The 27,577-nt window shown below is 43.9% G+C and overlaps 1 protein-coding gene across 1 annotated transcript in view; it reads right to left on the reverse strand.

Annotated features, from left to right (window-relative positions):
- The window catches only part of LOC133228030 (quinone oxidoreductase-like protein 2), a 32,584-nt gene extending 14,161 nt beyond the window's left edge, over positions 1-18,423 (reverse strand). Inside the window, exons 1-9 of the mRNA XM_061383296.1 lie at positions 18,172-18,423; positions 17,982-18,090; positions 15,850-15,946; positions 13,499-13,557; positions 12,626-12,691; positions 11,760-11,869; positions 10,280-10,361; positions 5,455-5,636; positions 3,233-3,461 (exon numbers count right to left, since the gene is read on the reverse strand). Of these exons, the coding sequence (XP_061239280.1) occupies positions 3,233-3,461; positions 5,455-5,636; positions 10,280-10,361; positions 11,760-11,869; positions 12,626-12,691; positions 13,499-13,557; positions 15,850-15,946; positions 17,982-18,090; positions 18,172-18,347 (1,110 nt within the window). The 5' untranslated portion in view covers positions 18,348-18,423. The remainder of the gene's footprint in view (positions 1-3,232; positions 3,462-5,454; positions 5,637-10,279; positions 10,362-11,759; positions 11,870-12,625; positions 12,692-13,498; positions 13,558-15,849; positions 15,947-17,981; positions 18,091-18,171) is intronic.
- Positions 18,424-27,577: the final 9,154 nt, after the last annotated feature.

The raw sequence follows: 27,577 nt of genomic DNA on the forward strand, positions 1-27,577 counted from the left end.
ATAAACTTCATACTCTAGGATACGGTTTCTAAGAAGAAATTTTCTGATTTAAGGACAGAGTCTGACCTTACCTTAAGGAGCTCTGATTCAAGACTCAGAGACATACCTGAACTAGATTCCAGGTCTGTCATTACTACATGTCATTGGACAGGTTTCTTACCATTTACAAGTTCTGATTTCTTCATCTGTAGCATGTGATAAAAGATTGTTCATATTTCAAAGGTTTGTTGCGAAGATTGATTAGAAAATGCCTGTAAAGTGCTTAGCACAGCTCTTGACCCATAATAAACACCTACTGTCTGTGAGCTGCCATTATTACTAGTATTCTAAATAGCTTGCATACTGAAAGAAGAAGAAAGGGAAGAAATAGTAAATGGACAGAGTGTGAATGAGATGCTTGAAATGTGTTAGGGAACATGGCCTCGGACAACAGTTAATCACAGAAAAGTCAGCAGAGTGGGAAGAACTAGAAAAATCCTACATGCAGAGTCCTCATTGCAGAGTAGGCAAATGGAAGCTGAGAACTGTTAATAATAAGGTAATCTATGTTTAAGAGAAGAGAGAACTTCAGTGTGGGTAATTAAAACAATAATCACCTCTAGCTTTCTTTCATGCCTGAGCAGTACCTAGAACACGTCAAAGCAGAGAAGAAACAGCTCAAACTAGCACATGTTTCCACTTGGCTACTGCCTAATTGTTCTTATCCTCTATCAGCAGGTGTATATGAGCCTCAGGTAAAGCAAACCTCAGTTTACGAGTCACATAATAAAACAGGAAAGGGACACAGAAATTCTCTAAACTGATGGTTTTCAAGTTTTTAAGCCACAGAACCTTTTCCAAAAAGAAAAGCATGAACACAAGAAATAAAATATGCAGTACTGAGGTCCCGGGGCTTCCCTGATAGCTCAATGGGTAAAGAATCTGCGTTCAACACAGGAGACCCCATTTGATTCCTGGTTTGGGAAGATCCGCTGGAGAAGGGATAGCCTACACACTCCAGGATTCTTGGGCTTCCCTTGTGGTTCAGCTGGTAAAGAATCCGCCTACAGTGTGGGAGATGTGGGTTTGATCCCTGGGTTAGGAAAATCCCCTTGAGAAGGGAAAGGCTACCCACTCCAGTATTCTGGCCTGGAGAATTCCATAGACAGTATGGGGTCGCAAAGAGTCGGACACAACTGAGCGACTTTCACTTTCACTTCACTTCACTGAGGTCCCAGCAGAGATGGAGCCCCAGAGCCGAGCAGCTCACTCTCATTCAGAATGTGGCTCAGAAGTATAAACTGAAAGCCATAGATACTAACCCTCAGCATTTTTTTGGCCATGACATGTGGCTCATGGGATCTTAGTTCCCCCACCAGGGATTGAACCTGGCCCCCAGCAGTAAAAGCACCGAATCCTAACCACTGGACCACAAGGGAATGCCTACTCCTCAACTTTACACATGTGGAAAGTAAAGATCAGAAAGGTGAGGGGACTTCCACAAAATTGCAAATAGATGGGGACAAAGCTGGAAACAGAATCCAATCAGTTTTCTGATGGCCAATAAGTTTCTCTTTTTACCACTGAAGATTACCTTCTTGACTGACATACCAAAAAGATGAGGAAGAAAGTAAACCACGTTTGAGAAGAATGTGTCTCATCTCATCTTAGGAAAACCATAAAAATGGAAGGTGGAGAGAATGAAACCTGGCACCTGGGGCTCCATTAATCTGCATATGAACAAACCATCGCCTCCACCAGTGGCTGACTAGAGTTACCAAAACAGTCGTTTGAAGAGTAAAACATATTAAGGGGGAAAAAAAAAAAAGAAAACTCCATGAATCCCCTAGTAGTCCAGTGGCTCAGCACTTGCACTGTCAGGGCCCAGGTTTGATCCCTGGCTGGGGAGCTAAAGTTCCACAAGTCATGCAGCACTGTCCAAAAAGAAAAACCCTTCACAGTGAATATCTAACAGATTTGCATTTACAACTACATTGCATATGCATGCACATAATTACACTTTGGAGGACGCTGAAGCCACATTAATGGGACTGTAATGTAGTGAAAAAAGGGCTTGAATAGCCAACAAAATTAACTACAGTGACTAATGGATGAATTACAGTCATTTGATACCGAGTATGATTTGCTGTTCTGTTCACAGAACTCCAGCTTAGATCATCTGGTTGTACTTTAAGAGTCTGCATTCTAAAACCAAAGGTCAAATGAAGGGCTTCCTTTTTAAACTCGTATGCTGTGCAGTTCAGAGTTCATATCAACACCAGTAAATCATTTTCTAAAGTACTATCACAAACCTCTGTTTAAGACACCAGCAATGTAGACAGAGCCCTCAAAATCCAGCTCCTTCATGGCCTTCACAGTTTCAGTTTCCCTCTGATTTACTAAGCCTGAGTATATAACTACACAACCTACAAGACAGAGAGAAATCCTATGATCCTGCAGCCTGTGAGACCCCATTGTGTTTTCATCCTTTAATTCCATATTAGGAAGATTTATAATTTCTAGAGAGAAACCGGGGCTTCCCAGGTGGCTCAGGTGGTAAAGAATCTGCCTGCAATGCAGAAGACCGGGGTTCAATCCCTCAGTTGGGAATATCCACCCCCTGGAGGAGGGCATGGCAACCTACTCCAGTATTCTTGCCTGGAGAATCCCATAGACAGAGGAGCCTGGTGGGTTACAGTCCATAGCGTCACAAAGAGTCAGACAGGACTAAAGTGACTTAGCACACACGCATGCAGAGAGAAACTATCCCATAGTTTGACACATATTTCCTGGCCTTAGCTATATCACTGGGAAAGATTGAAGGCAGGAGGAGAAGGGGATGACAGAGGATGAGATGGCTGGATGGTAACACCGACTTGATGGACATACATTTGAGCAAGCTCTGGGAGTTGGTGATGGACGGGGAAGCCTGGCGTGCTGCAGTCTATGGGGTCGCAAACAGTCGGACATGACTGAACAACTGAACTGACTGACTAGCTATATCATATTCCTTAAGAGTGTCTCAGGGGTTTCCCAGGTGGGGCAGTGGTAAAGAATCACCTGCCAATGCAGGAGACACAAGAGATGTGGGTTCAACTGTTGGATCAGGAAGATCCCCTGGAGGAGGAAATGGCACCCTACACCTGTATTCTTGCCTGGAAAATTTCATGGACAGAAGAGCCTGGTGGGCTACAGTCCAAGGGGGGTCGCAAAGTCAAACACGACTCAACAACTGAACACAAGAGCATCTCACCTCTTCCAGTTCAAAAACCTCTCCAATGTGTGGCTGGATGCGCCCTTCTTGGCAGTACTGAAGTGCTGAGGACAGGCTTCTGGAGAAGACGGGAAAGTTCTGCTGCCGGTATCTGCCCCAGTACAGCCCCATGGCAGTAACATTCTTCAGCAGCAGCAGATTGGCTGGTACAGAAGCAATGGTTCCTCCAGCGAAACCTACCACTACGATCCTGCCCTCATACGCCAGGCTGAGGGGAAAAGGAGGAAAAAACAAAGATTATAAAAGACAATGCACATTCACAGCCACCAGGATGGCTACTATTAAAAATAAAATAGAAAATAAGTGTTAGCAAGGATCTAGAGAAGTGGACCCCTCAAGGAACATTGGTGAGATTGTAAAATGGTGCAAATGTTATGGAAAACAGCATGGAGATTCCTCAAAAACTCAAAACCAGAACTACCATATAACCCAGCAATCTCACTTCTGAGTCTATATCCAAAAGAACTGAAAGCAGAGTCTTGAAGAGGTATTTGAAGAGCCAAGTTCACAGTAGCACTATCTATAAAAGCCAAGAGGTGGAAACAATCCAAATGTCTATCCACTGATGGATTGGTAAACAGAAGGTGTTATATACATACAGTAGAGTATTATTTAGCCTTAAAAAGGAAGGAAACTCTGTCCCATTTTAAGACACAGATGAGCCTTAAGGTCATTACGGTAAGTGAAACAAGCCACTTACAGAAAAATGAATATTGTATTATTCTGCTTATCTGGGGTATCTAAAGAGTCAGATTCATAGAAACAAAGTAGAATAGCGATTACCAAGGGCTGGGGAGAAGGGGAGAAGAGAGTTATTTAATGGGTACAGAATTTCAGGTTTGCAAGAAGAAAGTCATGAAGACCTGTTTCACAATGTAAATATATTTAACACCACTGAACTCTACATTTTATAGCAATTAATATAGCAAGCCTTTTGTTACATCCTTTTTACCACACTAAAAAACAGTATGAGGGAAGAAAAAGCAACGGACAGTAATTAAGAGAGGCAGAAAATAGAATAGAGCTTATGGGAGTTGGCGGGCAGTTGTTTAATGGGTACAGAGTTTGTACTGGAGATGGTTACACAATATTGGAGATGGTGAACCAGTTTAACTGTACACTTAAAATGGTTAAAATGTTAAATACTAGGTTACCTGTATTTTACCACAATTAACAAAAAAAAAGCAACATGCTTTAAATTCCCAGTTGGGAATTCCTCTTGACCTTGCAAACTAGCAGGGGGGAACCATTCTGCACCAGTTTGGATTTCTCAGTAGGAAAAGATAAAAAATAAGCCATAAGCAAGAAAGACAGTAAGGAGCAGAGGAACTAACCAGTCTTGTAAGGGGACCACACGGATCCCTTCTGTGGGCAAGCTGCTCTCTCTGCTTCTTCTCCTTAAGCTAAGATAAAGCACAAAACTATGCTTGCCAGGATGACATGAGAAATGAAGCTAATACTATCAGAGCACTGCAGACTTCCTGGTTGAAATGGAATGAGAATTAGTATAGATACAACAGTCCCATGAAATCTCCAGTGATTTTTTTTTTTTTTAAATAAAACAAGTCAAGAAGACACCTACACTGGTGGTAGCTTCAGAAACCAGTAAGATCAAAAGAGACTCTCCCTTGGTGCATAGTGAACTGGGGGTCTGCCACCCCAGTAATTCTAACATCCAAACAATGATCTCCTCAAGAATTACCCACAGAGGAGAGTTTGGGGGAGAATGGATACAGGTATATACATGGCTGAGTTCCTTTGCCATCCACCTGAAACTATCACATTGTTAATCAGCTATACTCCAGTGCAAAATAAAAGGTTTAATTAAAAATAAAAAGAATTACCCATACCATGTATATAAAGTAGCTAGTGGGTGCAGGCAGAGCTGAATTTAACACATGTATAATTTCTAAAGCATTTGATATTGCCAACTAGAGAGTCTGCAGTTTTTTGTTTTTTGTTGTTTTTGGATATTTTCCAGTTGGCTATTTTGTTTTTGCTATATTTAAGCATTTCCTGATTTTCCCTCTGCTTCTATTCCTTTTCACCCACCCACTCAGCTGTTCCCGTTGCTGCCAGTGCCTACAGGAAAAGTGAGCAGCAAAAACAAGAAAGCAGAAAGGCCAGAAGGAAGCCAGAGGTCTGGGAAGGTTTCAGCAGAGCCCCCGGTCTAGCCCACCCAGGAGGACCACCTCACCTACCTGCGGAGAGCCTCCAGGAAGATGTCTCCTCCCACCATGTCAATGACCACGTTCACCCCGCCACTGCCCACCAGCTTCCCCACAGCCTCCTTAAGGCTGCCCCGACTGTAGTTCACGCTGGACTGTGCCCCACTCTGCATCGCCAGCTGACACTTTTCATCACTTCCAGCTGCAGCTATTACCTACATGAAGAACACAACACTTCAGATGGTCCAGAATACATAGCAAGGGGCTCACCTGACCCGCCCAGCCTCCAAACAAAGGGTGCTGATCAAGGAAACCAATATGACCTCTGCTTAGCACCAGCCTCAATCCAACACAGCAGGCCCATCACACAGCATCAATGTGCTGGCCTCTCCATGCCCCACTGACAACCGGGTCCACATTTCCAGGAACCCTGGAAGCTCAATGGGTCTAGCTAAGAAATAATTCAGGAGACACAACGTCTTCTTCAAATGAAAATTAAAACCACTATTTATTGCTGTGCATAGTCGTTCAGTCATGTCTGACTCTCTGCAACGCCATGGACTGTAGCCCACCAGGCTCTTCTGTCCATGGGAATTCTCCAGGCAAGAATACTGGAGTGGGCCGCCATGCCTCCTCCAGAGGATCTTCCCAACCCAGGGATTGAACCCAGGTCTCCCACATTGAAGGTGGATTCTTTACCATCTGAGCCACCAGGGGAAGCCCATCATTTACTGAGTACCCATTATGAGTCAAGTAGTAAGGATACAACCTAAATACCAAGCTTGGAGCCAAGAAAGCATGATCCAGCAGTATGATGGGGAAAGCACAGAGGGCTCTGAAGTGCAAGCTAGAGGCACCTAACCTAGAGCTAGAAGATCAGAAAGGGCTTCTCAGGGGGTAAAACATGATTCGGTGGAAACAGCTTAAAGTCAGACAGACCTGAGTTCAAATCCTGGCTCTGTTACTAACTAGCTGTGTTACTTAAGGCAAATTACTTAGTAAGATCTAATATTTACATAGTGCTTACTCTCTGCCAGACACTATTCTAAATGCCTTACATATATTAATAACTCATTTCACTTTAATAGCCCAATAATATACACACTATTATCATCCCCATTTTGAAGATGAAGAGACAGGCCAAAGAAGTCAAGTATCTTGCCCAAGGTCACACAGCTCATGGGAGGCAGAACTGGGATCCAAACTCAGGTAATTCATCTCTAGAGTTTATGCTTTCAACATCTGTCTGCATTACCTGCCAACTTCTCTAAGTTTCAGTTACCCCCATCCATAAACTAAGATATATTTTTAAAATTAAAAGGAATAAGCACTTGGGAAACAAAGTATTAGATCAATTGAATCTATGGTTAAACACAGGCAATTATTTATTCTATTTAAACCTAATAAGAACATTATGGGGGACTTACAGTTAGTCCCATTCTGAAGATGGAGACATTGACCCAGAGAGGTTAAGTACTTAAGCCAGGATTATTCATGTAGCAGGTGGTAGAACAACTATTCAAATCCAATGCTACTGATACTGAGGCCCACTCCTTCGAGCTGGGAGAAAGCCATGCCTACGGCCTGCCAAAGAGGACATAAATGGCTGTGGGCCATACTGTGAGGAGGTCTGAGGTTTGGAAGTCTTCAGAAAAACTTCAGACACTGAAGCACTGCCTCCATGAATGAAGTTGCTCAGTCGTGTCCGACTCTTTGCGACCCCATGGACTGTAGCCCGCCAGATTCCTCCATCCATGGGATTTTCTAGGCAAGAATCCTGGAGTGGGTTGCCATTTCCTTCTCCAGGGGATCTTCCAGACCCGGGGATCGAACCCAGGTCTCCCGCATTTCGGGCGGATGCTTTACCATCTGAGCCACCAGGGAATCCCTCAACATTGCCTAGAGGTGCCTGTTCACTGGGCAGCCCCCACCACCCCAAGCACTTTGGCTTCAAGGTGACATTCAGAATGTGCGTTCAAACACCCAAGAACATCTGTGCCCTTAAAAGAGTCCAGACTCACCCTTAACTATTTGAAGCTAAAAGTTACCCTCAAATGCTCCCCAGTGGAACCCTCAAACGGCTGCCCTGCACAGCAGCACCCACACACAGTGGGCACACAGTGGACACACAGTGGGCACACAGTGGGCACACACCAGACTAGGGCTGGGCACCTGACTCCAACTCCAGGATTCCTTGTAAGTCCCAGGGAGGCTTGCTGCGAATCATTTCTTTCCAGGTGCCTCACTTTCTTTATCTGTGAAATAGGGATAATAAACACTTCCATTCCCCATCTCCCATGGGTTCTGTGAGGACTAGGGTAAGATAATTGCTGTGCAAGCAATGTGAAAGCAACCTGAGACGCTGTGAATGGAAGGTGTTATCAAAATGACATGTTATAAGCAGTGACATGATGACATTATTTTTTTGTTTGTTTGCTTTTGCTTAAAACCATTATTCCTGCTAAAGAAAATACACGCATGCATGCTCAGTCACTAAGTCGAGCATGGCTGTTTTGCAGCCCCATGGACTGTAGCCCACCAGGCTCCTCTGTCCATGAGATTTTCCAGGCAAGAATACTGGAGTGGGTTGCCACTTCCTCCTCCAGGGGATCTTCCTGACCCAGAGATCGAATCCACATCTCCTGGGATTAAATATTGGAATTAAAGCAAAATTTTGTATTTAATTTCTTGTATCTATTTAAAACAAACAGTACAGTCTTGTCTTCCCAGAAATGTAAAATAGTCAGTGTTTCTAAACAATGAGACTAATTTTGGTCTCCCACTTAAGAGAGGTGCTATAAGCCCTTATTTTGAGTGTGAATGTGTTAATATCCCATGAGGAGCCTCCTGGTATCTGAGACTAGTTTCAGAACTCACATGTCCTTCCAAAAGAGAGTCAATGTGAGAAGAGAGCTGCCACCTGGAGAAATTCCAGATCAGTCCAATTATCACCAAACCAGGACAGTATGTTTGTGCCTCTAGGCTCCAGAGGAAGCTCACACTCAGCACATCCAACACTGAGCTCACCACTTCCTCCGAGGCTCTCAGTCCCAGCAAATGGCAAATCTCTAAGTGCATCTAGTTTGCGCCTTCCCACTCAATGTCTGATAATACCAGGATCCCTTTGTAAAGGATCCTCCCCAACACACTATGCCTCAGACTGGTACATGACACATGTGATCTCAATATGCCCACAACCACACGATGAGAAAAGCACTATCATACAAATGAGGTGACTGAAGCTGTTAAGCTAGAGACAGCGAGAACTTGCACCTAGGTCAGGCTAACTCCAGGGCTTCCCTGGTGGCTCAGATGGTAAAGAATCTGCCTGCAATGTGGGGATCCCTGGGTTGGCAAGATCCCCTGGAGCAGGGCATGGCAACCCACTCCAGTCTTTTTGCCTGGAGAATCCCCAGAAACAGAGGAGCCTGGCAGGCTACAGTCCATGAGGTCAGACAGATCTCATGCAGAGTCAGACACGACTGAGCAACTAAACACAACGCAGCAGGCCAACTTCAAGGCCCTTGTTCCTTCAACTATTTTAGGATGCTCTCCCGTTACCAAATTCTCTATTTTCTTCTGCTTTGGTATCTTTCTGATCATCACCTCCAGTGCCCTCTTTCAAGGATCATCACCTCGGGCCTCAATTGCTTCAAGAATCTGCCCTACTGCCTCCAGACTACACCTGACCCCCTGACCTTGTCCCATCCCTCATCCCCATCATTACCAAAGTGAACTCTGCAAAAATGCAAAGATGATCATGTCATTCCTCTGCGAAATCTTCAATAGCTCCTGACAGCTTCCAAGAAGTGTTCAGATTCCTCAGTGCCTCATGATCCTATCCCTTCCACCTCTCTAGAGTCACCCCCCACCATTGCCCACATCCTTTGCTCCACAGATGCTATTTGCCATTCCCTGAAGGAATCATGTTAGTACCTGTGTCTCTGTCTTCCCATGGCTTAAATGGCTTTCCCTTCCCTTCTCTTCTTCCGCTATTCAACTGTAAATGTCAGCATAAATGTCCACCTTCTCCAAGAAATTCTTCTTCTCTGCCACTTAACTGGGTCTTTCTTTCATGTATTTATTTATTCACTTAAGAAATAATTATTTAGGGAATTTTCTGATAGTCCAGTGGCTAAGACCACACACTCCCAAAGCAGAGAGCCCAGGTTTGATTCCTGGTCAAGGGACTAGACCCCACAAGCCACAACTAAGAGTTACTCATGTCACAACTATAGGATACAATGAAGACTGAAGAGCCCACATGCTGCAACTAAGACCCAGCATAGCCAAATAAATAAATAAATTTACAAAATAATAATAATAATTATTGAATGCCTACGATGGTCTCAGCACCATGCTAGGTGCTGCAATTATAATAATGGATCAAACCGATACTGGTCCTGCCTTGAGGGGGGATTACAGTCCAGTGGGAAGGAGACATTGATCCAACAGGGCTAATCACACTATGAAAGAGAGTTACAGGACGCTCAGAGACCACATAGAGATAGTCCCATGGAAGGGAGGGACAGAGAATACTCCCCTGAAAAAGCAGCATCTGAGTTTAAATTTGTAGTTCAGGGGAAGACAGTTTAGAGCATTACAGGTAGAAGGAATAGAATCTTCAGAAGCTGTGAGGCGAGTTGAATCTTACCAAGGTCTAATAACTGGAAGCACAAGAGACTTACTCCTCAGTCCCCTCACTAGTCTGCAAGCAAATAGATGGCAAGACTCTACTCCAGGCTACTTAACGTTCCCAGTACCTCACACCTGATTTTTTTATAAATAAAGGAATATATTCCATGTTTGAAAGCAGGAGGTATGATATTTTTTAATGGAGACTCGAACTTGCAAATACCTTGGCCTGAAGAATGTTTGTTGCCACATCTATCACGGCGAGGCCTGTGGCTCCAGCTGCTGCCGTCACTAAAACAGTTTCTCTGTGCAGGGAAAGAGGAGTGTTACTCAAGAAACCAAAAGTCATCCAGCAATATGATTTCATGAACATTCTGAAGATGGGACATTTTAAAGCAAGACGAGAACTGAGAGTTCATCACGTGAGTTTAACCCCCTCGTGTCCAGGTACACGTCCATGAACACTCTCCAGCCTCCTGGGCCGTGTCATATATGTAGATCAGTGCTAATCTGGTCCAGTCCTGAAGAATTCCCAGGTGAGGGTCCTTAATCTCTCTAGGTAGCCTCTTCCTCATTTCATTGGTAGCCTTCCTTTGCGCTACCACTCCAATTTCTGCTTCTTAAATTCTGTCCTAAAATCACTCCCATACTAAACATTGCCAACTTTCAGAAGTTGATGATCACGTAGCAGTCGCCGCTCTTCTAAGCCCATCTCCCTGGAGCAATTCTGAGCTCTCAGAAAAGAGCAAGAAGCTGTGGGAATGCTCCTGGTGAAGTGAGAAATTCAGCACCTCTGAGCTTGAAATACCTGTTAAGTATACCCAGCCAAGCCTCACAGAGGCAAATACCACTGTGTGTGCGCTGGGCTCAGTCACTCAGTGCTCAGGCCTGTCTCACTCTTTGTGAGACACAAAGGGACTCCAGTCTACAGACCCCATGGACTGTAAACTGCCAGGCTCCTCTGTCCATGAGACTTTTCAGAATACTGGAGTGGACTGCCATTTCCTTCTCCAAGGGATCTTCCCCACCCCAAGATCAAACCCGTGTCCACTGCATTGGCAGGTGGATTCTTTACCAACACACCACCTGCCTATGGTATTTGTGATCTGTGATGCCCAGCCAAGCCTCACAGAAACAAATGCCACAGACTTCCACTAAAACCAGAGTGAAATGAGTTGAAATAAACCAGCTCTCTAAAATTTAAGGTTTTCTAGGAAGTGATCTCCAGAGGGGTCAGACTTGAGAGAAAGATTTCTCCAAATTTATATTGGCCAAGTCTACCGTCCCCTCTCAGGCAAAAGGGTATCCCCACTGTCACCAGGCTCCAATCTTGGGCCACTCCTTTCCTTTGGCTTTTCCTTAGATAGCCGTGAGGGTCAGGGAGGGCTTCCCATGTGGCCCTAGTGGTAAAGAACCTGCCTGCCAATGCAGGTGATGTAAGAGACTCCGGTGTGATCCCTGGGTTGGGAAGACCCCCTAGAGGAAGGCATGGCAATCCACTCCAGTATTCTTGCCTGGAGGATCCCATGGACAGAGGAGCCTGGTGGGCTACAGCCCATAGAGTCGCAAAGAGTCGGGCATGACCGAAGGGACTTAGAATGTACACAGGGTCAGGGAAGGAAACAGAGGGCCACGGTCTTGGTGGACATTTCTGGTACTAGAAGAGGTACCATCTAGCCCTCTGTCGTCGACATAGTCCTCACCCAGGCTGGGTACAGGCCCGATGCTCCAGGGCGAAAATAGCAGTGCCATACGACACGGGCAGAGCAGCAGCTTCTCGGAGGGACACTTTTTCTGGAATCTGCCACAGGTTCTATAAAAGAGATAACAGTGACTTACAGATTAAGCACTGTACCTCTTCATAAAGGCTGCTCAATACATATTATGACTTGACTTGCAAAGGGCAACACATGTCAGGAACCAAGCCCAGTCAAGACCAAGCAAGTGATGGTCAATTTCAAGACTTGGGCACATCAGCTTTCAAAAATCCTAAAGCTGGCATCTGGATCAGGAAGGAACCAATATGCACAGGCTATAACACATGCCACTGCGGTATTAATATAATTAAGTGAATAACAAGGTACAAAAATTTTGCCTTAAATAAAGCTGTTTAAAAAAAAAAGTGTGTACTAGCCACCACTAGGGGGCACCATTCACATCCTGGACAGCCACACCCCTACACCAGCCTGCTACCTCCCAGGAGGATTGTCTTTCACAAGCTTGGTGCGGAGAAGCTCATTACATCCAGGCTTCAAACCAGTTTTTCTACCAAAACCACCTAACTATGGTCCAGTTGGACAGCCAGTCGATTGTTCCAGGCCTCAGAAAACAAAATGCCCTTCTTCATTAAACCACTCAACACAAACAAAGCTCTATGCAATGGTTGTCACACCAAAACAAGCAAACCAAAAAAAAGGGTTTAGCATTTGAAAGAAAGAAGTGCTTGGCTGAGAAACAAGATATAACCAAAAGAATACAAAAAAAGAAAGGAGAAGGACTGAGGGATAGGTGAAAATGAAAGACAGCAGAAAAAGAATCTCCAAGGATGAATATTGAGGAGTAGGGCTACCTTGTGGTCAATGATGCATTCTTCAGCCATACCACTAAAGCCAGGCAGGCCAATGACTCGATCTCCCTGAAGGGAAAATGCCATTAAGGGTATGTTCAAAAGTACGCTCTTGCCATTCGACCCCTTCCCAAATTAATCCAAAAAAGAAAGAAAATTGTTCTTTCTGATCCAGTAAGACAGCAGAGAAGGCAATGGCAACCCACTCCAGTACTCTTGCCTGGAAAATCCCATGGATGGAGGAGCCGGGTAGGCTGCAGTCCATGGGGTCCCTAAGAGTCAGAACACGACTAAGCGACTTCACTTTCACTTTTCTCCTTCATGCATTGGAGGAGGAAATGGCAACCCACTCCAGTGTTCTTGCCTGGAGAACCCCAGGGACAGTGGGGCCTGGTGGGCTGCTGTCTATGGGGTCACACAGAGTCGGACATGACTGAAGTGACTTAGCAGCAGCAGCAGCAAGACACAGCTTCCCTTAATTATCTATTCAGTTTTACTACTTAGTAAATAATTCAGCTGTTTTCACACAACCCCCATCAGGCGGCCAAACCAGTTTGAGCACATTTTGGATGATGACTTAACCAAGAAAGGAAAAAACTGATATGAATTAGAATCCCAGTATTCATTTCTCTCACAAAATACTGAAACTTGAGAATTCTCTATCCTTTCAGTAACTAAAACCCAGGTGCTGCCTTTCATTAGTAATAAAAAGTTTAACTAAGCCAGGACAGGCTTCCTTCCCTCAATTCAGAATTCGTTTCTCCCCGCTCTGCCTTTGGTGTCTGCTGGCAAAGTCCAGGAAAAGCAAGACCCTCTGGCTACAAACTATTTCTCATAGTTACCCACACATCAGTTCCCTAGATTCAACTAATTTACCTCTTTCACCGTGCTGACATCTGTGCCTGTCTCCAGTACCATCCCAGAAAACTCCATTCCTAAAACAAATTTTAAAAATCAGGTTATCTGTAAAGCCCAGCACCAGAGAGATAGGAAAACTCTGATCGACAGGGTGTCCTATGAGCTTTCTGGAGCCAAAAGGGTTTGTGTTCTGCCCCCTACCCCATCCAGGAAGAAGAATAGGAGTGTTATACCCAACACACAGGAAAGTGAATTAAGATTTCATGATACAACTTGAAAAGCTATAGCAGTTCCATTCTTACCATGACACAAATGAAAATTTCAAGAATGGGCAAAAAAATAGAGAATCATGAGTATACAAGTACTTTTGACCATGATCTCTGGGGCCTTAAGCTCCTCCAGCACCCCCATGATAATATTCATCATATGGTATTTATCTGTTCCCAGGTCTCCTCTTCTGGACTATGAGGCCCCTCAAGGACATGAACTATATTCATGCATACAGCACTTGGTTCAGTTGGATGAACTGGTGTTGTCTGCTCTTTCCTCCTCCACCTCCAAAATTTCTGAGTTTAATGATCATACATTTCCCACTTGAGCTGCCAGAAGAAAAACTCAATTGAGTAAGACCTCTTCCCCCTCAACCAGCATGTCAGCAAATACAAACAGAGGGAACCGGTTCCAACTGTTGAGGCAAAACCAAATGCCCTAAGGCCAAAACACTGCAACTGTTTTGCAATCACTGTATCCTTAGTGGTGTCTATCTGTATAAAATATACATGTACTGTATATTTACAGTATATAACTGTATATTACTTATGTATATATATAGATACACACCAAACTATACTTATATCTCTTTTAATAAATTTCACCAACAAAAATGAGTCATTGGTCCACATACTCGGGATCTAAATGTAATCAGATTGAGTATAATGCAAGTCAGAGAGCAGCCCACTAAGAAATGGATAAACTCTATATCTTCTTTCTGATCCTTTGATATTAGGTTTCTTGGGGAATGCATTTGTGAGGACTGAGAGTTGTAGCTGCAACCAGATGTTTATGATCCTTCATTGAAAAAGTAAAATTGAGGAACTGTCAAGGAATGAAAGAGAATGACTATGGCCATTGATGATTCTGATCAGGATTCTGGTGAGCATAATAATACATAAAATTTTATTTGTTCATTTATGCCTTTTCAAAGTATTTATTAAGGGGTGGATGAAGTAAGTGAAGGGGATTAAGAGGTACAAGTCTCTAGTTAGAAAACAATAAAACCACAGAGATGTAATATACAGCAGAAGGAAATAGTAATATTGTAATAACTCTGTATGGGACACATGGTTACTAGACTTATTGTAGTGTCATTTCATAATGTATGCAAATGTCACGTCACTGGTACACCTGAAACTAACATAACATTGCTTGTCAACTGTATTTCAATCAATCAATCCATCAAGTATTTATGGAGTATTTAGTATGAGCCAGATACAAGAGTACTAATGGGGCCAGGGTGGGCAGGCAGGATAATGTTGAACAAGACAGTCATAGAACCTTCCCTCACAGCACTAGAATCACTAGAATCTAGTGATTCTAATTAGCAGTGAGGCTGAGATGTCTTTTTTTTTTTTTTTTTTTTTGGCCATACCACACAGCATGTGGGATCTTAGTTTCCCAACTAGGGATCAAACCTGCATTGGAAGCATGGAGTCTTAACCCCCGGACCACCAGGGAAGTACCGAAGCTGACATATCTGAATCACCACTGATAGCAGGCAAACACCACCATGGAACTACTCATGAAGCACATGGATCTTTTTTTTTTTTTTTTACCAATTATGATTTTTTTTGAACTTTTTGTTTTGTGGTATAGCTGATTAACAATGTTGTGAAAGCTTCAGGTGAACAGCAGAGCGACTCAGATACACCCATACATGTACCCATTCTCCCCCAAACCCCACTCCTATCCAGGCTGCCACATAACATTGAGCAGAGTTCCACATGCTGTAAAGTTGGTCCTCATTGGTTATCCATTTTAAATATAGCAGTGTGTACATGCCTCATGCGAAGAGTTGACTCATTGGAAAAGACTCTGATGTTGGGAGGGATTGGGGGCAGGAGAAGGGGACGACAGAGGATGAGATGGCTGGATGGCATCACTGACTCGATGGATGTGAGTCTGAGTGAACTCCGGGAGTTGGTGATGGACAGGGAGGCCTGGCGTGCTGCGATTCATGGGGTCGCAAAGGTTCGGACACAACTGAGCAACTGATCTGATCTGATCTGATCTGACATGTCCATCAGGCAGCTCTTTTAAAAGTCTCTATATCTTCTCTTTTTGAAGCAATCACTTTGCCCTTTCATACTCACCGGGTGTGAAGGGAAGTTGATGCCTCTCCTGATACTGACCCTGACAGGCCAAAATATCAGCGAAGTTAATCCCACAGAAATGAACATTAACTCTGACCTGCAAAGGAAATAGAGCAACAAGGCAGATCAGTACACATCTTTGGAGACAAAGTTCATTCAATTATATGGTAATATTTACTGAATGTCCACTATATGCTAGGTACTGAACTAAGTACTGGTGCACAATCACAAGACAAAATGGACAAGGAGCTAAGAGTATAGTACAGAAGACAGACATTAACCAGATAATTAGGAAAGTTTATGGGCTAAACTACAACTCCTACACGAAATGTTAGATAGAAATATATGGTGCTATGAAAGCACATAATGGGGAGATTTGACCTTTGAGGGAAGTAAGAACTGTGAGGAGTTAACTATTCAAAGTGGGGAGGGGGAGCCTGGCACAGACAAAAGCAGTGGCCTGTGCAAAGGCCCAGTGTATGCTTAGTTGCTCAGTCGTGTCCGACTCTTTGCGGCCCGGCAGACTGCAGCCCACCAGGCTCCTCTGTCCCTGGGACTTTCCAGGCTAGAATACTGGAGTGGGTTGCCACTTCCTTCTCCAGGGGATCTTCCCAACCCAAGGATAGATGGAACAATGGAAGCCATTAAAAGATTTTAAGCAGAGGGTAATATGATCAGCTGTTGTGGGATTCAGGAATTCTAGAAGCGAGAACTAGACTCCCCAGCTTGTGTGTTTCATGACAGAGAGAGAGCAGAGGCAGCCCTGTAGCGGTTTCTGTAGCCCTTGTTAAGCAGTGGTTCTCAAAGTGTGGTCCCCAGACTACCAGATTCAGTGTCACCTGGCAACTTGTTAGATGTTCAGATTCTCAGCCCCAGACCTACTGAATCAGAAACTTTAGAGGACCAGCAACCTGTTTTGACAAGATAAGTCTGATGCAGCCTGAAGTTAAAGAACTACTGTCACATACCAACCCAACTCAACAGGGCTTGGAATCATGGGAGGAAATGAAGGCTGAGACAGAATCGGTGACATTCATTTATCTGTTTACATTTCCTATATCATACAGAGGTGACCATATTGATGAGAAGATATTTTATGAACAAAATGCATTCATTCAACAGTATTTTAAGCATCAGCCACATGCCAGGCACCATTCCAGACTATGGAGATTTAATGATGGATAAACTCACATAGTCCCAACTCTCATGAGCTAATTCCTGACACAACAGTCTGGGCAAATAACAGAACGAAGAAGCCCAGCTCTCAACCTGTTTGTGTGCTCTCTCAATGACTGTCTCAAACATTGTGTGCTGACACGCATAGCACATATAAATTCCTGAAGCCACTCTACCTTAACTCAACATGGATGTCTTTCAGCATGTGAATCCCAGGAAGCAGGGCTGGCTGCTAGCCTACAGTCACCCAAATTATCCATTTAGTCCCAGGGTCTGCATTAGTGATACTTTGGGACTGCAGCCACATTTCTTCCCCTCCCAGGGGTCTCCAACCCTGAGACTCACTGTCTGTTTCACCTTGTCAGACGGTCTCATTCTCCACACCAGATGAGTGTCACCAGGGTGATCGAAAGGCAAAGCCAAAGTGACCACCACATTTTCCACCTCCCTAAATGTGGGTAGATGCCCACAACACTAACATAATCCCACCCACCCCAAATCACTGCAGTACACCAGAGGAGGGCACAAGGCACATTATCATGGAAATAGGGCTGGCTGAGGGGAGGAGGGAGGGCAGATAATTAGATGCCGCAACTGAAGGAGGGGAAGCAAAGAATGGAGTCCATTTATCTGTGTTAAATCAATAACGTGCAGGCGGTTATGCAAAGTCGTGTGCAAATCAGAATTCTCTGTTTCTTTTTTTTTTTAGAATTCTCTGTTTCTGAGGCAACAGCTCTGGGGCCTTCTACATTTGTGTTTGGGGGAACAAGCTTCCCTTTGCATGGGCTTTTGTGACCCTGGAAAGGGCCCATCAAGAAGACCAGCAGAAAGTTGTGCTCCAGTCTCACGGGCGCCCCCTAGCTGAGCACTCGGGAACTCACTCCGAAAGGGGACTAGCAGGTCATGAGTGGTGGCCGCAAGGAAGGGGTCGTCCAGGGGCCGGGCCAGTCACCTACCTCGTGCGGCTGGACAGGGCGAGGGGTCACCTCCTCAATGACCAGGGGCCGCTTCAACTCGGCGCACAGCGCGGCGCGGTAGTTTCGGCCGCAGCCCTGCCAGGCCGTTCTGCAAAGCGGAACAAGGGTCGGGTTACTGGGGCCGAAACTGGGGCCGCCCTTAGGGGTCTGGGGATGAGTCAGGTCGCACCTGCAGAGCCATGCCCGAGACAGGAACCGTCCCCACGCCGCCGCCATGGCCCAGAGCAAGTGTCGCCAGAGGGGAGAGGTCCGAGTGCGGCAGTAAGAGCCGGCCGCCCCCTGCCCCGCCCCGGTGACCGGAAGAGCGCGAGGGCGCCGGGCGACAGGCCCGGGGGCGTGTGACATGAACTGACCCAGGCAGGCGGCAACAGCCCGGACCGCGCCCCCCGCCAGCTTCTCCCGGGCGCCGGAGCCCCCTGGTCCCCCGGGGACCGCCCCCCTCCCCGCCCCCGGAGGTGGAGCCCGCGGCGGGGCGTGTAGGGAGGGTGGAGGGAAAAAAAGAGTAGATAGAACTAGATTCCCGGAGATAAACGTTTGTTATCGTTTTTTGTCGCCAATTCGGGAGACTTTTAACCCACACTTGAGGTTCTTGTATAAAGAGCAAACTCGTGGTTAATAGTGGAAGTGAGGGGAGGGGCAAGATAGGGGAAGCGGAATATGAGGCACAAACTACTAGGTATAAAATAAATGAGAAACAAAGATGTAATGTACAGCACAGGAAATACCGCCAATATTTTATAACTTTGGGGTAATTATTGATTTTTATCAAAGTACTCCTTTCCAAAAGTATTTTCTGTTCATAGACTATTTCTTGACTGCTTCAAAAGGACATTTGACGCTGTTGACCTCACATCTTTTGATATAAACTCTTCCCTTAACTTCTTATAATAACTCTAAAAAATATTGAATGATTATATTGTACACCTGTAACTGATATAACTTTGCAAATCCACTATACTTCAACAAAACAAGGTATAAATAAACAACTACGGTCCGTGGGGGTGGACCTCTGCATGTGCAAAATCCTAAATGCATAAAGGCTTTATGGCTGCCTTCAACATCTTACTAGGATTTGAGAGGGTAACAGGCAGGAAAGCTGGGGGTCTCCAAACGGAGGAAATAGGCTGCAAGTGTCAGACATTTTTTGTTTCTCTCTTAAGGTGCAGGAGGTAACCAACAAGTGTTAGATGTTTTCCCCTTCTCTACACAAATTTAAAAAGAGGTTTCTCTTAAAATTCTGTGTTGCCATGATGACACTGGTTCCACCTGAACTTAACTTTTCTCAAACCTTGAGCTAACCAATGCATTTTTCTTATGGGAATGTTTGTCTTCAGTTCAGTCCCTTATGTTTGTCTTAAGCTATGTTAATGAATTATGTATTTACCCTCAGTTCAGTTCAATTCAGTTGTTCAGTAGTGTTTGACTCTTTGCGGCCCCATGGACTGCAGCATGCCAGGCTTCCCTGTCCATCACCAACTCCCAGAGCTTGCTCAAAGTTATGTCCATCAAGTCAGTGATGCCATACAACCATCTCATCCTTTGTCGTCCCATTCCCCTCCTGCCTTCAATTTTTCCCAGCATCAGGGTCTTTTCAAATAAGCTGTCTAGGTTGGTCATAGCTTTTCTTTTAATTTCATGGCTGCAGTCACCATCTGCAGTGATTTTGGAGCCCAAGAAAATAAAGTCTCTCACTGTTTCCATTGTTTCCCCATCTATTTGCCATGAAATGGTGGGACCAGATGCCATGATCTTAGTTTTCTGAATGTTGAGTTTTAAGCCAACTTTTTCACTCTCCTCTTTCACTTTCATCAAGAGGCTCTCTAGTTCTTCTTTGCTTTCTGCCATAAGGTTGGTGTTATCTGCATATCTGAGGTTATTGATATTTCTCCCAGCAATATTGATTCCAGCTTGTGCTTCATCCAACCCAGCATTTTGCATGATGTACTCTGCATATAAGTTAAATAAGTAGGGTGACAATATATAGCTTTGACGTACTCCTTCCCAACTTGGAACCAGTCTATTGTTCCATGTCCAATTCTAACTGTTGCTTCTTGACCTGCACACAGATTTCTCAGGAGGCCAGGTAATCTGGTATTCCCATCTCTTTAAGAATTTTCCACAGCTCTTTGTAATCCACACAGTCAAAGGCTTTGGCATAGTGAATAAAGCAGATGTTTTTCTGGAACTCTCTTGCTTTTTTGATGATCCAACAGATGTTGGCAATTTGATCTCTGGTTCGTCTGCCTTTTCTAAATCCAGCTTGAACATCTGGAAGTTCACGGTTCACATACTGTTGAAGCCTGGCTTAGAGGATTTTGAGCATTACTTTGGTAGTCTGGTGAATTCTCTGGCAGTTCAAATGGTTAGGACTCTGTGCTTCTACTGCAGAAGGTCTAGATTGATCCCTGGTAGGAGAATTAATATCATGCAAGCCTAGAAGCCAAAAAACAAAAATAAACTCCTCAAAAAGGACATCTGGTCAAAGAGCATATAGCCTCTGAGGTTCAAGCCCAACTCTACCACCTATTTGTGTGTTTTTGGCAATTCTCAATTCTGTGGAGTCCAGTTCCTCCCCTCAAAAGTGAAAGCATCAGGCAAAATAATCCCTAAATTGCTAAATTCTCTATTTGACAGAAACAATAGTCCAAGGTAGCACAGAATTATGGAATGACCAGGAATGGAATAAAGGAAAACTAGAAAGCAAAAATGAAGTAGCAATGAACTTCTAAAATTATGGCCTAAAGAAAGGCTTTGGTAGGAAAAGAATTTAAGAAAAGTGAAGGTCACTGTTCTCTTAAGAGCACTGGCAAGGGGCGGGGCAGGGGTGGTGGTGAAATTGGTAGTCATTTTAGCCCCACCTCCCTCAGGGGCAAACTAAGCAGAAGAGGAACAAGGACTGGAGGGTGAGAAAGTGGAAGACATTATCTTCCACGAAATACTTTGTAAACTCTTAGTCATTGTGTACATAAACCAAACCACAAGGAGTAGAGAATTACCAACATTATCATCATCGTAATGGAATTCTGGGACTTCCCTGGTGGCTCAGTGGTAAAGAATCCACCTGCCAGTGCAGGAGACACAGGCTCCATCCCTGGGTCAGGAAGATCCCACATGCCCGCAGAGCAGCTAAGCCTGTGTGCCACAACTACTGCGCCTGTGCTCTAGAGCCGACGAGCTTGCAACTGCTGAAGCCCACACACCCTAGAGCCGGTGCTCTGCAACAAGAGATGTCACCACAGCGAGCACCGCTGCAAAGAGTAACCCCCCATCTCCGCAACTAGAGAAAAGCCCAAGCAGCAACAAAGATCCAGTTCAACCAGAAACAAAACAATTTTTTTAAGCAGTCAACATTCTGGTTACCAAATAACAGTGAGCAACAAGAAATCTCAAGTTCATGAAATGTAAAATGAGGATTGACTTTGGGATGAAATGAGTTTACATGTGGAAAATATTTTGTAAAATATTAACTATTTATCAAGTGAAGTAAGAGTCACTTAGTTGTGTCTGACTCTTTCCAACCCCATGGGCTGTAGCCTGCCAGGCTCTTCTGTCCATGGATTTCCCAGGCAAGAATACTGCAGTCGGTTGCCATTTCCTTCTCCAGGGGACTTTCCCGACCCAGGGATCAAACCAGGTCTCCTGCCTCGGAGGCAGATTCTTTACCATCTGAGCCACCAAGGAAGTTCCCGTAAGTATTTATACAAGATATAAAGTGAGCAATTTTGTATTGAATTATAGTTGATTTACATAAAGCAAGCAATGTTTAATTGAGGTCCTTGAAAGAACACCCATTTCTTAATCTCCTTTATGTTTGTACTTTGCACAATGCAACTTTTAGGCACCTAATACACGCTTATCACTGAATTGTTGAATGAGTATTCCAGTTTAGTTCAGTTGCTCAGTTGCATCTGACTCTTTGCAACCCCACGGACTGCAGCACGCCAGGCTTCCCTGTCCATCAACAACTCCCGGAGCTTGCTCAAGCTCATGTCTGTTGAGTCAGTGATGCCATCCAACCATCTCATCCTCTGTCATCCCCTTCTCCTCCCACCTTCAATCTTTCCCAGCATCAGGGTCTTTTCAAATGAGAGTTCTTCAAATCAGGTGGCCAAAGTATTGGAGTTTCAGCTTCAGCATCAGTCCTTCCCATGAATATTCAGGACTGATTTCCTTTAGGATTGACAGGTTGGTTCTCCTTGCAGTCCAAGGGACTCTCAAGACTCTTCTCCAACACCACAGTTCAAAAGCATCAATTCTTCAGCACTCAGCTTTCTTTACAATCCAACTCTCACATCCATACATGACTACTGGAAAAACCATAGTTTTGACTAGATGGACCTTTGTTGGCAAAGTAATGTCTCTGCTTTCTAATAAGCTGTCTAGGTTTGTCATAACTTTTCTTTCAAGGAGCAAGCATCTTTTAATTTCATGGCCGCAGTCACCACCTGCAGTGATTTTGGAGCCCCCCAAAATAAAGTCTCTCACTGTTACATAGTATCAATTTTTCAGATAATTGGAAGTGTCTTTAAGCATCAGGTTTTTTATTTTTTATTAAGTATTCTTATGGAAATTTTTCTATTGTCATTTTCATAATATCCTTGTCATCCTCAGGGAAAATGAAAATCAGTGAGTTTGAAGAAATCTACCAATACTTCATTCTACATTCATAACAGTATCTGAAAAAAATAGCAGACATCCCTTTTAGAAGAGTCTTGGAAGGAAATGAAAGTATCTCAGGTAATTGAGGGGATTTTAAGCACTTATATGCAAAATAACTTTCATTTTTCCAAAGAACTTCAAAGGTAAGCGATAAGACATTTAATAGTAGTTGCTACAGTGGCAAAAGAAGTATTTCGTTTACCCATCAATGTGCTGCCACCACACAGTACTATCTAGTTTTTGTTACCATTTTTGGTCATTTTGTTTTCTGTTGGGGTAAGTTATGAAAGTGGAGAAGGGGATGGCAAGTCACTCCAGCATTCTTGCTTGGGAAATCCCATAGACAAAGGAGCCTGGTAGGCTACAGTTTATGGGGTCACAAGAGTCGGACACGACTTAGCCACTAAACCACCACCAACAAGGTAGGAAAGAGGGGAGGAAGAATAAAATTTGAGTCCTGGGGGAGAACAAGCAGCTAAATCTGGACTAATCAGTCCTCTGAGAAGAAAGAGAACGCATCTATAATTGCCCTATAAACCAGTTTGAGGGCTCATTAGGAAGTAAAAGAGTAACAGATGACTCTTCCTTCTGGTACAACTCACTTGAAGAGATAATATTTAACACCCAGAAGCTGCTGGAAGGCTGAGGGTAGAGAGATGAATACACAAACAGCTATGCTTTCACAGAATAGTAGAAAAGCAATGTATAAACAACATTAACACCATGCAGGACTACACTGAACATGTAAAAGAAGCTCACAGGGTTAAAAGGCTTTATCCAATAGTTTGTCAGCATCTTGAGAATAGTCTGTGTGTCTCAGTAACCCAGTTTACCACCGCATCTAACACAAAGTAGATACTCGGGACATGAGGAAGGTAAAAAGACTGATGCCCCACAAGCTGTGTAAGAGAGCTACCAGCACTTTACTGTTCAAAGCCACATCCAAAAATGTTAAAGGGTCTTGCACATACTTTCCTGTTTAAGGACGCATCTGCCTGATACACATAATCTGATCCTTTTTTTCTGACTAGTGCAGTATTGCCGTTAGAGATACGTTATTATCTTCTACCAAAAAGATGTCTCCCAAGAGTCTTGAGCTTTGTTGTAGTTTGCCTTTTTACTGGATTCCCCCAGACTGCTCTTTCTGACTGTTGCAGTTGGGGTTAACTTTTATCAACCTCAGAGACGGACTTTGGTTATTGATATATGTGGGCCATATTAACCTTCTAGTCTATTCCAAGAATTCTGTAAGATTTGTGACATAATTTATCAGCTTCATGGAACCGAAATTCATGGAATAATAGAATTTCAGAGCTGGGGTGGCTCATCAAAATGATCTAAGCAATGGGGCCTCCCTGGTGGTCTAGTGGTTGAGAATCCACCTTGCAATGCATGGCACACGGGTTGGATCTATGGTCAAGGAAGATCCCACATGCCACAGAGCAACTAATCCCGTGTGCCACATCTACTGAGTCTGCGCTCTGGAGCCAGAGAGCCACAGCTACTGAAACCTGAGCACCACAGAGCCCATGCTCCACAAGAGAAGTCTCTGCAACAAGAAGCCCGCGCAAAACAAGGAAGAGTAGCCCTTGCTCACCGCAATTAGAGAAAGTCCAATCACAGTGAGGAAGACTCAGCACAGCTAAAAATAAACAAGTTTCTTAGAAAGATGATTTAAAAAACTGCTTCATCTACAAGTGAGAAAGTGAAGACTCGAAGAGGGACTGGCCCAAGTCACACTGCACGTCACTAGCTAAAGTAGCATTAGGATCTGTTAGGACCTGGCTTTCCTGATTTCTTATTCAATGCCCTTTCTATCAAGCTCTTTGGATTTAACACAATACAATACACATAATAATATTTCACATTTTCATAATACTTCATAGGTTTCAAATCACTGTCATCCAAATTGCTTTATCCTGCCAGTGATGCAAGTGATAATAGTGATTGCTACAACCAGCACTTACTGGTGACTTAGAACAAACCAGTCACTAAGTGCTTTTGCATTCTTTTCTTAGTCCTCACAATAGTCCTGTTACTATTATTTTCACTCTTTTAAAGATCGGGAATGCAGAGTAAGAAACTTGCCTGAGACCACAGCTAGGAACCGGAGCAGTTTAGAAGCCTCCTAATTGCCTGATGCCAGAGGCCGGCCACCCACTGTTTCCTCCCTCACCGATCCGGGGCAGACAAAGGGGGTATTGTGCCATACATTACAGAGCCATGCTTTTTACTTGTAGTTTTAAGTTTAATTTTATAGGAATTTTACAGTAGTTCAAGCCTAGAAAATAGATGAATTCCCTGAAGAGGAGAATAGAGAGAAACCAGCCTCCAGGGATGCCTGCAGTTAAGACACAAGAGCAGGAAAAGGTAACACATAATTAGAAGTACTACCCTATTCCTTATAGCCAAGAGCTTGAAAATGTATTGATTTTATTTAAAGTGTAGTAAGGTTAAAAATGTGATTATGTAAAGTAGTTTTCACACACCACACACACACACAAAAAGATTTTAATGAAACAATGTGCTGACTGGTTGCCTGGTTACCACTTAAGCAGGTACCAGCAGGCATTTGGACTAAATTCCTGGCACCCAGAGGGACTCATTTGGAAGCAGTGGTGACCTGGGCTATGTCTGCCATGGGCCCCAAAACTAACCACCAACATTTGATGCAGGAATCTATTTTCCATCTTAAGCCATCATTATGGAATCAGTTTACAAGTTCCCAAGCAGTCTGGCAACTTTATGAAGCCTTTCCAACCCCACCTCCCCCAAAGAGGACAGCTCCTTTCCTTCTACATGTTTCCCCCAAGAGCTTTATAAACTTGGATTAGCTCGCTAATCTCATTGTTCAGGTGGTATTTATCTGTTTATCCCAACAGTTAAGCTGTGAGCACTGTGGATGGTTCTGATGATAACATAAGAAAAAGAAAAGAATTTAGGCCTTGGAACCAGATGTACTTATGTTGGATTCCTGCCTTAGTCACTTAGCCATTGTGACCTTGGGAAAATTATTTAACCTCTCTGAGCCTCCATCTTTGTTTTCATCGATAAAACAAATGTAATAATGGCCTCCTCAGGTGGTAGCTGTGAGAATTAAATCAAAAAAAGCCAGCACATGGCAGCCCTCAATGAATGGCAGCTCTTATTATGATGGCAGTCCTGTCCTTGAACCTCTCACCATCTAGTGGAGAAAGGCACATGAAAATAGGCTTCTAAGAGACTTGCCTGGTGGTCCAGTTGTTAGCAATCTGTGCTTCCACTGCAGGAGGCATGAGTTCGATCCTTAGTCCAGGCAGTAAGATCCTGAAAACCATGCAGCATGAGGAAAAAAAAAAAAAAAGATTTTTACAATGCCTGTGAAATGTCCTGACCTTGCACTGCAAAGGAGGCTGTGAGAGCACACAGAAGGTCAACCTACCCCACCTAGAGAGCATCATTTCAAGAAAGCCTCCTAGAAGACGGATGAGGAAGAATTAGCCAGACAAACAGCAGAATTAAACATGTCCCAGGCAAAGAAATGTATGAGAGAGAAGGTGGCACATTCAAGGAATTATAGGTGGTCAGCTGTGACTGAAGTTATGATTTGAGTCAGAGAATGGTGAGAGATGAGGATGGAGAAGCAGATGGTGGTGTAGAAAGAGCATGGGTTCAGGGAGGAATTCCAGCTTCACCACTTTCCAGCCATATGTCCTCATCCAAGTGACCTCTTTCTGGGTCTTGTTTTCCCATTTGTAAAATGATTATAATCTAATATATGTAAAGTGCCTGGCACAGAATGTACTTTTTAAAAAATGCTAGCAAGTATTATTTGTCTGTCTTTATCTAGGATGAGTTTAATGGTTGGTCCATTTCAACTGAGTAAATGGAAAGATGGATGAATGGATAAATTCATTCACTTATTAATGTTAGTACTTATTAGACACCACCCCTGTGCCAGACAAAACAGGCAAAAAATCCCTGCCCTAATGAGACTTACAGTTCATGAAACTGAGATGGGAAAGGGGCCACTGATGTCTATGAGAGACAGTCTACTTCACAGCCCATGTGGCTCCAGACTTATCTGATAAAAAGTTAATAAACTGACAAAGCAAGTTTCTAACAGAGCTGGATGCGAGTCCCACCTCCTGACAAAGCAGAGGCTCCTGTCCTCTCCCTTAATTGCTTCTCACTTATCAACCCCCAGCTTCCTGTTGTGATCCAGGAGAACTGGTGAGTTGTGTTGTTTGGCAGGAAGAAATGTCAAGGAAGGCTCAATTCATTCTTGGGCTCTAGGTCTAAAGTGGTGGTAAGAGGAAACAGGAAAGCAACTCACACAAAAAGGCTATGGAGAGGGAGATTTGCCTATCTCAGAGCCCAGTGATAAGTGAGCTCAAATGCCTTGTGATGCACTCAGGTTTTATTTCAATAGCAGGATAATCATATTCACATGTGTGTATCTCATTACAAAAAAGGTTCCCCAGGAGATTTAATTTAATCCTCAGAAAGACTCATTGTTTTTCAGTCGCTAAGTCATGTGTGACACTCTTTCGACCCCATGGACCGCCACACCCTAGGCTTCCCTGTCCTTCACCATTTCCTGAAGGACCCCATAAGGTAGGAATTAACCCCATTTAATCCCATCTCTCCCCTTGAAATTAACTTCTCCCTCTCCACAGCCTCCTGTGCTATAGTAAATAACCATATACATGCTTTAATCATAAACAAAAACAACAAAAACCTTTGTTCATCTCTTTGTGATTCTAAAAAACTCGACATACACACACACACAAGTCCATTCAATGTTAAAAATATGCTCATTAGATAGAACTGTCATATGATCCAGCAATTCCACTCCTAAGTACCTGAAAAAAATTAAAATGCTAATTTGAAAAGATGCACGGACCCCAATGTTCACAGCAGCTCTATTTATAATA

This window comes from Bos javanicus, chromosome 16 (assembly GCF_032452875.1).
Source record: "Bos javanicus breed banteng chromosome 16, ARS-OSU_banteng_1.0, whole genome shotgun sequence".
Classification (NCBI taxonomy): domain Eukaryota; kingdom Metazoa; phylum Chordata; class Mammalia; order Artiodactyla; family Bovidae; genus Bos; species Bos javanicus.